General features: G+C 50.7%; 1 protein-coding gene across 1 annotated transcript; it reads right to left on the reverse strand.

Annotated features, from left to right (window-relative positions):
* Positions 1 to 93: 93 nt before the first annotated feature.
* On the reverse strand, positions 94 to 9,756 carry Dgat1 (diacylglycerol O-acyltransferase 1). Its single transcript, XM_051189218.1, has 17 exons — positions 9,392 to 9,756; positions 4,142 to 4,229; positions 2,887 to 2,927; positions 2,709 to 2,794; positions 2,572 to 2,624; positions 2,198 to 2,303; positions 1,964 to 2,071; positions 1,807 to 1,881; positions 1,612 to 1,715; positions 1,486 to 1,524; positions 1,374 to 1,415; positions 1,254 to 1,298; positions 1,064 to 1,176; positions 924 to 989; positions 748 to 835; positions 598 to 660; positions 94 to 516 (listed from the first exon to the last, which is right to left on the reverse strand). Exons 1-17 carry the CDS (start codon positions 9,616 to 9,618, stop codon positions 364 to 366), a joined length of 1,497 nt encoding a protein of 498 aa, XP_051045175.1. The 5' UTR covers positions 9,619 to 9,756; the 3' UTR covers positions 94 to 363.
* Positions 9,757 to 12,559: the final 2,803 nt, after the last annotated feature.

Raw genomic sequence — 12,559 nt, forward strand, 5'->3', positions numbered from 1 at the left:
GTTGGAAACCATATGACCCAAATGTTTCCAGCAATATATCCTTAAGCTGGGGCCTGAGAATTTCAGTCCCTAAAGCAGTGGCTGCACAGCACATACGGGTGTAAGCCGTCTTCAGCAGCTTCCACAACCCAAGTAGGCTGAGGAAGGTTTTAGACAGCACTTTATTGATACCCTCAGCCCCTCCCTGGTCAGCACAGACTCAGGACTGACTTATACCAGCTGGACTCGGGTGCCATCCCCAAGAGCAGGAGTGGGCCCCATAGGGGCAGACAGGCCTCCCAGACTAGGAGGAGTGTGTAGGCAGCCAGGAACCCCTCCAGAACTCCTGGCCCAGGTTAGGGAGGGCTGGCCCTTGGCAGTATCTCAGGCCCCTGCTGGGGGATCGTAGTTGAGCACGTAGTAGTCATGAACATACATGAGCACAGCCACTGGTTGCCCAATGATGAGTGTCACCCACACAGCTGCATTGCCATAGTTCCCTTGGAAGAAGCGGCCCACAATCCAGGCCAGTGGGATCTGAGGACACATGAGGCTACAATCAGGTGGGACTTGGCACAGATAACAACTAAGGGAAACAAGCTTCACTGAGTTGCTCACCTGAGCCATCATGGCTGTGAATGCCCAGAGGCGGAACATACGCAGGGGAATGCTCACTAGGTACTAGAGTATAAGGACAAGAGGTCAGTGTTTCAGCTGGTGACCACAGCCCTGCCCAGAGGTAAAGTAGGATGCTCCCAGAGCACTAACCTCATGGAAGAAGGCTGAGGCCAGAAACACCCCAGTCCTGGCCAACCATCTGTTGCTGCCCAGTCGGAGCAAAGGCTTATAGAAGTGTCTGCAGAGCAAGGAAGCCATAGGATGAGGCTAGTGCCATACGGCCCTGGTCCACAACCACATTCCACAGGTGTATACACCAACCCTACCTGCTGCACCACTTATGCACAGGGATATTCCAGTTCTGCCAAAAGTAGGTGACAGACTCAGCATTCCTTGGGGTCAAGAAACAATAAGATAAGTAGAACATGCCAAAACCTACCCAGATCTCTGCAGATACACTACTTACCACCAGTCCCGGTAGAACTCTCGATCTCCAAACTGCATAAGCTCTGCCACAGCATTCAGGCAGGAGTGGAAAAGCCAGTAGAAGAAGATAAGCCAGATCAGATGGTTGGGAACCTACGGGAGACAGGGCTCCAGGTTGAGACTTCCCATTTATCCCTCATACTCATCCCACTGGAGCCTCTGACACTCACCGCCAGCTTCAAGAGACGCTCAATAATACGTGAATAGTCCATATCCTGTGGAGATAGGCTGCCTCAGCTGGATGTATCATCTACCCTATCCACCCATGCCACAGTGGAACCAAACCTTACCTTGAAGGGTTTCATGGAGTTCTGGATAGTAGGGACCATCCACTGCAAAGAAAGTAAATTATTTTCCCTCATCTATGCTAAGCCCTACCATAAACCCACTCGCACCACATACCTGTTGGATCAGCCCCACTTGAAGCTGGGTAAAAAAGAGCTGGGGGAAGAAGAGCAGCCAGCTGAGACTTGAGTTACACACAGCCCAAGTCCTGCCCATACCAGCCCTCAAAGCCCAAAACCTTACCATCTCAAGAACCCGTCGTAGCAGAAAGCGCTTTCGTATTCGGGGAGACCGAGGAAAGTTGAGTTCGTAACACAAAGTAGGAGCAAAAATAAAGTAGTAGAGATCTAGAAGGGAAGGAGGTATACTAGGACTATATAGCCCTGAACCTGACCTAACAGTCCTGCCTCTGAGATCCTCAACTCCACAGCTCCTCACCTCGGTAGTTCAAGTTGTCTGGGTAGCTCACAGTTTGCTGAGCAGCAGCCCCACTGACTTTCTTCCCTGCAGAAACTGCAGCAAAGCAAGACAGCAGGGTGAGGCATGCAGCTCTGGCTTAGTCCTATAGGCAAATCTAGTCCTGACAGGCTCTTACCAGCTTTGGCCTTGGTCCTTCGCTGGCGGCACCACAGGTTGACATCCCGATAGGAAAAGAGCTTGAGGAAGATGATGGAGTATGATGCCAGAGCAAACAAGGAACCCACTGCAAAATAGATGCATCAGTCATTCTGCCCATACACCACAGTTAACATAGATATGACCATCCACATCACACGAACAACCTGGGGTCAGCTCAATATGGGGTAGGATGGCTAGGATGGAGGCACACCTGGAGTGATGGACTCAACCAGCAAGGCCACAGCTGCTGGGAAGCAGATGATGGTGGCCAGGTTAACCACATGTAGCAGCAGCCCCATCTGCTCTGTCAAGGCACCCTGGAGAAGGAGGGAAAGAGCATTCAACCAGGTCCTCTGCCCTGGGAGACAACTATAGGCCTAGTAAGAAGAGCCTATTAGCCAGGCAGTGGTGGCACATGCCTTTAATCCCAGCACTCAGAGGCAGAGGCAGCCTGATCTACAAAGCAAGTTTCAAGACAGGCTCCAAAGGTATACACCAAAAAAAAAACAAAAACAACCCAAACAGCCCATCACAAGCAGGCCACCAGTGACAGTGGGGGGGGGGGGGGTGCAGCGCACCACTTACCACTGCCAGGCGCTTCTCAATCTGAAATGCAGCCACAGGAAAGATGTTGGATGCTGAGGACAGAAGCATCACAGGACAGGTTCAGGCCCTGGTCAGCCTGTTCCCCCACCCATGGCCCTTCTTGGAGTGCAGCTCACCGATAATCAGACATGGGGCAGGCCAGCTGTAGGGGTCTTTCAGAAACAGAGATACCACCTGGATGGGATCCACTAGGATGCCATACCTGGAGGTGGGGCAATGGGGGCCTGAGTAGAGGTGGGTCTCACAGCCTGAGCAGGCAGGGAAAGATAAGAGGGGCCTGGAAAAGGTACTCACTTGATGAGGTTCTCTAAAAATAACCTGGCATTACTCAAGATCTGCAAGAGACAATCAGGAGGGTTCAGTCCTCATGGTGCTAACACAGTCCACCCAACCCCCAGCACCTCTGGCAGTTATCCTTGCTTCAGTGCCTAGTTGAGAGGCAAGAAGCTACAGCAGGCTTGAGGACAGGACAGGCAGCAGAGAAACTCATCAAAGCAGAAAAGAGCAGAGGTGGGTTTCTCTGTACCAGAATCAGCTACTCTAACAAGACTCAAAGCTCCAAGAATATGGCCCTGGTGTATGTAGCTCATCTAAGGACCGAGCCTCTAGACTCTAGCCTCTATCCTCATCCATCTCACCAGACACAGGCCTGGAACCACCAACCTGGCCAGCTACCCAAACAGATGGAAGCAGTGGACAATACTGACAAGGGAACACTGGTGAGGTTCTTTGCCTTGGATGGTCAGAATTGGCACCATGGAGGTGGTACAGCTAACCAAGGCCTAAAGCTCTGTCCAGGAAAAAGGTGCCAGAAAACTTTCAGGACACAATACGGTAAAGGGGTAAAGTCCCTTCCATACTGGATAACCAAAGAAATCATGCCTAAAGAAGGAACAGACACTTCTGGGCAAGGGTGATAGGTATCAGACCATTGCTGGGTGTTAGAACCTGGGTGATGATAGCCCTTTGCCCCTGACCCACCCATAAGGCTTTGAACCTTGGATTCCAAAGGCTTCTGGGGTGGAGATGCATAGCCCCAGTAGGAACCAGATCCTAGAGGCAACAGGCTTGGACATAGTATAGCACCCCAACCACCAAAATCCCAAAGCTAAAAGAAAGGGACTAGAAGACCTACAAAGCAGTGGCTGGTTCTACCCACATGGAATAGGGTATGCATACTTTTCTAGGGAGGCTACAGAGTGTCCCTCCTCAGCCTCCCAGCCTATAGAGCAACCAGTATTCCCCTCCATCTCCCTGTTCTCCCATATCACAATTACACATCCAAGGGGAACCTGAGACACAGCCAGAGTATTCAAGATACTCATCTTCTCTACTACCACCGAGCTACCCACAGTGCTAAGTCTGGGATGAAAGAGAAAGCCAATGTAGCCACTGCAAGGACCAACCTCTGCTTCCTCCCAACCAACCTTGCACTACCAGCTACAGAGCCATAGCCTTCAAAAGGCAGAGCCTGTACCCAGGGCAAGAGCACCCTAAAAGATTCTGCTATATGTGGCCTCAGTGAGTCTGCTCCCACATTCCTACTCACCAGCATCACCACACACCAATTCAGGATGCCACGGTAATTGCTGAAACCACTGTCTGAGCTGAACAAAGATTCTTGCAGACGATGGCACCTAGCAAAAAGGAGACAGGACTTTTCACAATAAGCAATAACCAGTAGGACAGGGATAAACTCACCATGACCCACTCCTGCCCCAGGTATCTTATCTTTTCTACCTAGAGTCCATTATCTGTTACAAAGCAGGAAGAGGAGCCAGGCAAGGCCATTCTGGTGGCTATGTAACTAATAGAGGAAAAGGTCTCAGAACACCCAGAGGACTTTCCCTCTAGGCAGCAGAAAATGTCCATCACAGGAAGAAGAGACTAGATAGGCCTCTATGGAGTTTGAACTCCAGAAATTTCCAACTGCCACAAAGATAATCACACCTGGATATGTGTGGACCTACCAAGTAGGACAAGGTAGAGTCTACTTTGCCCAATCTGCCCATCCCACCTACCACACCACTCATGGAGGAGTCCCCACCATAGCCAGGAAAAGCATTCTCCCTACATTTAGACACATAGGCCCAGTATAATAGCTGGTCAACTGTCCAGCCTTAATGTACCTTTCTAAGAAGCAGTGATTTGGCCCTCTCTACTCATGTTAAGTTCTGTGTCCCTGCCTTGGTTCAGGGGCCATGAAGCAACTACTTGGGCCTGATGACAGAAAAACTCCCAGTAGTAGGCTCTCCCTCACTGATGGGATACAGGACACCAAATAGTGCTTTTGAGGAAGCATAGCAGGCCTGGCAGATGAGCACTGTGTGACTAGGATAAGGCCCAGACTTGACTCCTGGCAAAGACAACAGGAACATCCCAGAGCCCTAGTCCCAGTAACTAATGCCCTGACTCCACACCAACTATTGCTCCACCTTGCCCTCTAGCTGCTGTGCCACAAGGAAGCCACACAGAATTGAGCAAGACCTAGATCTTGTAAGCAAAGAGGCTAAGGCCTCCCCTAACCCTTACCACTAACCCTAGAACTTCTGATGAGGAAAAGCAGGCCAGGAAATCTACTATAGGCACTATCCCACAAATGCCCTTTTAGGGCTGACCTTGCCTCATAATAAAGGACAAGCCCTAGTTTTGGTTTATGGTTGGAAGTCTGACAGCCCTTTCCAGAAGAGAGGTCAAGGAGGCTGAGGGGCAATGCCAACAAACCCAATCTTTGCTAATAAGACTGTGATCTATTTTCTTTTTTCAAGACAGGGTTTCTCTGTATAACAATCCTGGATGTCCTGGAACTCACTATGTAGAGCAGGCTGGCCTCAAATTCACAGAGATCTGCCTACCTGCCTCTGCCTCCTGAGTGCTGAGATTAAAGGCATGTGCCACCACTGCCAAGCTCAAAACTGAAATCTAATTAAAACAAAAAAAAAAAAAAAAAGCCAAACAGTAGTAGCACACACACTTTTAATCCCAGCACTCAGGAGGCAGGGGAAGATGCATCCCTGCTTTTCAGGTTAGACAGGGGTCTACAAAGTGGACAGCCAGGGCTATACAGAGAAACCATGTCTCTTAAAGAGGAGAGAGAAAGAGAGGCGGGTATTGGTGGCACACGCCTTTAATCCCAGCACTTGGGAGGCAGAGGCAGAAGGATCTCTGTGAGTTTCAGGCCAGCCTGGTCTGCAGAGCGAGTTCCAGGACAGGCTCCAAAGCTACACAGAGAAACCAAAAGAGAGAGAGAGAGAGATCTGGTTGGCACCTAGTCCTAGTTCTATCTACCCTAGCTCCTGATTAGTAGGAGAGTAGTCACATTCCTCTTACTCTCTATGCCATGCTAGAGTCCAACTCCACTCCCAATTGTCCATTTCTTCAGGACTAGTCTTCCAGCACCTACACACTAGGCCCTCGACAGAAGCCATATGATATGACTGGGGTCTCTACCTAAGCCCTTCTTTTCTCTCCTGATCTGCACCTGCCTTCTGATTGCTGCCCTTGTTTTCACTGGCTTGATGTGGCTAACCTTAAGAGGCAACACTATAAAAAAAAAATAAATAAATAAATAAATAAATAAAATAAAGATATACCACCATGAGACAAGCAGGAAGGCATCTCTGGGTCTATCTAGGAGACCTTCCCACCAGTCCCCTCCCACAATCTGATGCTCTATGCTTTCAGCACAACTATTCCAAAGCTTTCTGGCCCCAAAACCTCATTGCTGACCTCTGTGCTGCAACCCACCAACTACTGCCTGCACATAACTAAAGCTGTTTCACAAAACTGACCTCTCTCCCCTTTGGGTAACCAAAGAGACCATGCTGCTTTTTCTGTGGCCATCTCCAGAATGAAGACAGAGTGGGGAATGGGTCCTCCTTTGCAGAGCTGACAGTAAGCAGACAATCTTTGTTTTATGTTTTAGGAGATATGGTCTGTGTAGCCTTGATGATCCTATGATCCTTCTACCTTAACCTCCCAAGTGCTGGTATTGCAAACATGTGCCACCACATGGGATGCCTTGCCTGGTGTAGCAAACAATGTCTTAAGAGCTTATTTTCTGGTTACTTCTTGGGCTTCCAATTCCTTCCTTAACTGCCCATGCCAATGTCTCAGGCCCCTCTAGTGTAGTGGATTGTCCATTCAGCATCTTGAAGGCAACATTTCCACTGCTCTGCCTCCACTCATGTTACTCTCTCTCTTCATAGATCAAATACACATATGTCCCATGGGAGGAAGCTCCCATCCACCAATGCCTGCAAAGGTTCAGGCTTGCCACTGTGACCAGAAACAAGTGGGCTAAAGGGCAAGCTGCAGAAATGGCCAGCAGGGAAAGAGGAGTGAGTTGGCTAGCCATGATCACAGCTGTTTGTGCCACCCTCTCACCTACTAAATAAAGGGCCTGCGCATGTCTTGTGCCTTCCAGCTGTTCTACACTCACTCCCTGAGGCCAAAATGACAGGATAGCTAGCCTTCCCTCCTATATCACCCAGGCCTACCCAGGTAATAGAGCAAGGAAGCACTAGCATCCTCTCTTGCCTCTCCTTCAACTCACAGAAGCATTGTAAGACAAGAACTTGCCCATCACCACACATACCAAGGTCTGTACCACACTCATGGACCAATCTCAAAGTATGAACTTCTTGTGGGGACCACAGTTCAGATTCAACACCATATACAAAGAGAAGGGAGCAGAATGCCAGCTCCTTGTCCAACTGATACCTGACACTTCTTCTGTGCTGCCCTCTGGGCCAAGCCCTGGCATACAAGCTCTTCATAATTCCCAAACCCTACTAGAGATGTTCAAAAGACATTCAAATACCCTGAGAAAAAGCCACCACCTTATGGTGGTGCCCTTGGGTGTCTTACCTTGGGTGTCTAAGAATGTGGAATCTGGAAAAGTGAATGGTAGTCAACTTACACCCTAACCTTGCCACAGGGTACAAGAGCTCAATGGCCCAGCTTAAAGTGAGCAGGAAGTACAGAGGAGGGGAAGATACAGAAGAGTTAAGAGGAAGAGTGAAAGAAAGGTTTCCCTGCCAAGAGCAACAACAGAGGGAGTGGGAAATTGGCAAGAGAATAGTGGCAATGGGGCAAGCTACAGGCCAACTCCAGGAGGGCAGTCAGAGCTTGGCCCACCAAGGAAGAATGGAATCTAGCACCTCAACTAGGAGGCCTCAAGGCCTGTGGCATCCCCAAATGGATGAGGCCCACAAGGGGATAACAAGCTCCACACCCCCATCTCTGCAATCTACCATTCATCTATGGGGAGGGGATCACAGCAGACTCCACACACAAACATATTTCCTAGCTTTGCACAAAACTCACACCTATGGACAAAGAAAAAATTCAGTGGCCATCCAAGATGGGATTGCTCTCTTGCCTATCCCTAAACTTGATCCACAACTGAGACCTCACATAAAAAGATACTATTCCCACCCATCTAGAGGTCATACCAGCAAAACTCCTGACTCCTAAAGGGAGGGGCAATGAAGACAGTCAGCATAGGGGATCTCTAAGACACTTAACATGTTTTCAAATGAAGCTGGACATGGACACCTTTAATCCCACCACTTGGGAGACAGAGGCAGGTGGATCTCTGACCAAAGCCAGCCTCGTCCATAGAGCTAGTTCCAGAACAACCAGGGCTATACAGGGAAACCGAATTTGTCTGTTTGTTTGGTTTGTTTTAAATAAAGTAAAAGAGAGAGAGAGAGAGAAATCAACATCTCAGATGGAAAGTGGGAAGCCAACCTCTCTCAAAAGCAGCTTTGGATTATAGAAAACCACCTCTTAGGAGGGCCAGCCTCCTCCCCCACTGTGCCTTCATGGCCTTCTTACCTGACCTTTGTCCACAATGTGCCCTGCCTGCCTCACCATGAAGTTATCTTATCTCTCGGGTGAACTGTGAACACCCAAGGGCAGTTGGGGGCCCCCTTCCCATAGTGCCCACTAGAAAAAGACTCCATTGATACAAACAGAACAAATCTTTGCCAGCTTATTTGTCCACTTCCTCCTAGCCCCTTAGCTACTTTCTAATCCAGAGCTACTAAAGGGTCCCATGATGAGCACCTGAGTCAGCTTGAAGGAGGCAGTCAATGCTGCCAAAGAACATGGTACATTCTTCCATCTCTTAGTAAAGTCAGTCATTCAGCTAGAGCCTCTCCCATAGGTGTGTCCATACCTAACTCTCCCCAGTACTCCAACCAAGGGATGAAAGTCTCAATTAGTAGTCAGCTATAGCCTGCAGTCATTGTGGTAACAAAAGCAGGGCTTCAGGTCCTCCTACTTGCAGAAGAGGGGTGAATAAGCTGTGCAGCCACTCTGTTAGTACAAGAAAGCTTCCTGTACTGTCCCCTGCCCTGGGCAAATGCTCATTCCCCTCTCCTCAAACAGGTTGTGTCCACTGGAGCCTGTAGCAGCCTTCTATCCAGAGGACACTGCTCATAGTTCTGCAAGAGTACCTTTTCATCCTAATCCTCTCCGGAAAACAACTACCTTCTATAGAAGAAAGCTCATTTCATCACCAACCCCCAGGGCTCCTGCTACCCATCCCTCAGAAAGGACATTAAGGGATCTGCCTCAAGGTATGCTTCCCTTAGCAATCTGGAAAAGGGGCTGCCACCTACTCCTCTGCCCCGGCTGCCTGGTTGGCTACTCGACCCCACCTGGGTGACCTTGGCAAGTGACCCTCTCCCAAGGGGACCCCCAGACTCGGGACTCGCAAAGCTGTGGCCACCTTTTAAAAACTAGGAGTGTCGCTGGGGAGATCAGATGTAGGGGTCAGGCGCTCCGCTACCTCAGCTCCCAATGGCCGTCGCCCACGTTGGTGTGTCTGTCTTTGTCCGGGGTCGAGACCAGAGCTGGAGAGGGAGCTGGCGCGTCACCCCCAGCGCCCAAGTCCGGGCCCACAGCCGCGTCTCGCACCTCCTCTTCGGCGGCCATGGGCCCGCCGCCACCCTGGACAGACACCCGCGAGCCAGTCCTCCGACGCCGAGAGCCACCCGCACCTCCGCGGTCGCCCATGGCCCCGGGTCGCACCTCGTCGCGGCCCACTCGAGGCCCGCCGGCTTGCAGCGCCTGTAACCTGCGGCCCCGCCTCTGGACCCTAGGCAACGGCCTCTGCCGCCGCCCCCTACCGGCCTCCGTAGCCCGCGCAGGTCACAACTACCCCTGCGAGGCCGAGGCTGCGCTGCTGAGAAGACTGGCGGTGGCGTCCCCTGAGAGTCCATTTGTAATCCCAGGCCAAGCGGGGGCGGGGCCTGAGCGAAGACGCGGAGCCCACTGGGAACTGCGGATCAGGGCGCGGAGCCTCCTGGGAGTTGAAGGCGCCACTAGTCAACGGCGCACAGCACTCTGGGAACTCTGCAGGGCTGGAGTAACTTTGCGTGCAGTTGGGCTGCGAACTTGGGTGGAACTGGTCCAAGGTTCTGTCGCGAACTTAGGTGGAACTCTCCAAGGAACAAAGTGGACCGCCGAGGACTGCACCGGCTCCCTGGCAGCTGCGCACTTCCTCTGACTTCTTGCCTGCCCCTTGCCCCACTTCTGTAAATACATAGTTTCGTCATCCCTCTACCCAGCAGCGGTTAGGGTGTGGGTCATTTATGAAACTGCGTGCACTGACGTCTTGCGGCCCCAGATCAGTGTTCCTGTGCACAACCGGCCGCGCTAATCCCTAGCACTGTCGTTCTCCGAGAGATCCCTAGGTGCTAAGCAGGAACCGCTTTAAATGGACCTTGAAGGATATACCTGGTTAAAGGATCAAGCTAGACAAATACCCAGACTATTTTCACAGTAAGTCTGTGCAACCGCCCCGTTGTTTGTTAAATGAAGCAACTCATTAATCACCGTGACCTCTTCCTCCACCCCAACCCACACCCCAGTCGCAGGCCTGACAGGCAACCCTCCTGGATTAGACATCACAGTACATACATCCTGAACCTCAGGAAAAACCTGATTTCCTTCAGAAACGCTATAAAGACCAAGATGGATAGTGACTTGTTCTTCTGTAGATAGCAGGACCAAGAAGCACCTCTATGGGACATGCAAGTGCTCACCATGGGGTTGGTAGCCTCTCCTACAGAGAGCCATCAACCTTCATATTGAGATCACCCTACTTCTGTTGTATTCACTGACTGCTTCCCTCGTGTTTCTCTTCATTCCACATACCATGATGAGAAAACAAAGCTACCTTGCAGGTGTCTTCGTGTAATATGCAGAGAAAGGCAGCCCTGGGCATAGACTTTTGTGGATCAGAGCCAACCTGATATACTCAGTCTCTCAGAACATTCCTTTGTTGCTGGCCCAGCAGGCTAGGTCTTTGTGAATACTGATCCCAAAAGAGGCAGAGTGAAAGAAAATATCTCCTTAAGAACCTAATGTGTGAGGGTCAGTCATATGAGCTCTGCCACCCCTTCCCTACTCCTGCCTTTGAAGCCAGATATGAGGTCATCACATGTTCCTGGGATAGCACTCTGGCTACACCAATTTTCAGTATGAAACCAGAAACTAAAAGTGGGAGGTTGAGACTCAAGCTGCCACTCGGGCCAGAGATAAATTCATACCATCCAATAGAGTACAACCTTGTAGGCAGTGATTCATTAACATCCAGGTTTAGAGCTGTCAGCCTGCAAGAAGCCATGGGAGAGACCAAAGCCATCAGAAATGATGACCCTGTGGAGACCTGTGGCAAAGGGGTGGGACCTCTATCAGAGTACTAAGGCTGGAATGGATGCCTGGTGCAGACAGCTTCACTAGGGTGAAGTATGACCCTTGGTGCTAGGAGAAAAGAAAAATCATAGGTGAGACTGGCTGGGAATAAAGGTATGGATGGAAGAATTGGAAAGGAAATCATGACTTCCTTACTGGAGGTGGCAACAAAAGGGATCTGGCTCCTTGGAGTAAGGAGCCTTTCAAGCCTAATGGAGTAAGAGGGCTAGGAGGGTTCTAGAAGTTTACAAACAGCTTCAGGCTGACCCCAGCACCCGGACCAAGAACACCTGCTGGGGAGAGTTTACAGTGATAGACAAGTAGGCTCATCTCAGCCCTCCAGGAAGTTGTTTCCACCCTTCTGGTTTACCACCCTAAAAGAACAGAGACAAGACCCTGAAACTGTGGAGTCCTTGAGCCTCAGGTTCCTCTTTTCCATGCCAGAGACAGTGACCGCTGAGATCCTCTGCAGGAACCCTGGCTGACAACTTCTCCCAGCTTTCACTCCTGTTGTCCCTGCTGCCCAAGCCCCCAGAGTGGGCCCACCCCCACAGCAATATTCTCCAAGCTGCTGGCATATAGACCATGGCCTGCTACAGATATATCTCTTCCCTTTCACCACAGGATGGAATCTGAGTGGGTCTGGCCCCCGCTCTTGCCAGGATGTGGGTAGTAGTTGTGCCACCTCTGACCTAAGATTGACCTAGTTTGGCCACGTGTACACAGAGTATTTGAGCCACTCAACTCACACCTGCTTACCTGCTTGTCAGGGGTCATTGCTGGATGAGTCCTCCACCCCCACCACCTGTCCCTATGGATCTCTCTACCCAGCACAGCCTTGCCTCCTATTCCCTCTGTTCACCTTGTCCAGAATCTGAGGGTGATGGGTGGTAGCAGACGTGCCTTGGCCTCTGGGAATCTTCACACTGTACTGCCGTCTAGGAGCACACTACAGTGCAGGAGCACACTTCCTCAGTTTTAGTGATCTGTAAGCAGCATGCCTCCAAGGGGGGAACTAGACCCTAAAACTTCTGCTGTCCCATTTCCTCCAACACCATCTAAGAGGATGAAGAACCCAGAGCTTGATGAAGCTACAGAACTAAGGAGAACAGAGTGGAGGCATCCCAGGCCAGAGGTCTGCAGCCTCTGGTGTATATTTCAGCTATTTTAGGTCAGCTTGGGCAGGATCTGACTTTGGGCTAGAGGCCCAGATGCTATGAACATCCTGAATATCTGAGACGGAGCAGATTCACTTGGG

This window comes from Phodopus roborovskii, unplaced genomic scaffold (assembly GCF_943737965.1).
Source record: "Phodopus roborovskii unplaced genomic scaffold, PHOROB, whole genome shotgun sequence".
Lineage (NCBI taxonomy): Eukaryota > Metazoa > Chordata > Mammalia > Rodentia > Cricetidae > Phodopus > Phodopus roborovskii.

Excerpts from the sequence above, each read along its gene's own strand:
- Dgat1 (XM_051189218.1), bottom strand. The coding sequence starts at position 9,618 with ATGGGCGACCGCGGAGGTGCGGGTGGCTCTCGGCGTCGGAGGACTGGC. Across the intron at positions 1,882-1,963 it reads AAGGACCAAGGCCAAAGCTG|TTTCTGCAGGGAAGAAAGTC; the intron begins GTAAGAGCCTGT and ends GCTTTGCTGCAG. Across the intron at positions 1,716-1,806 it reads AGACAACTTGAACTACCGAG|ATCTCTACTACTTTATTTTT; the intron begins GTGAGGAGCTGT and ends CTTCCCTTCTAG.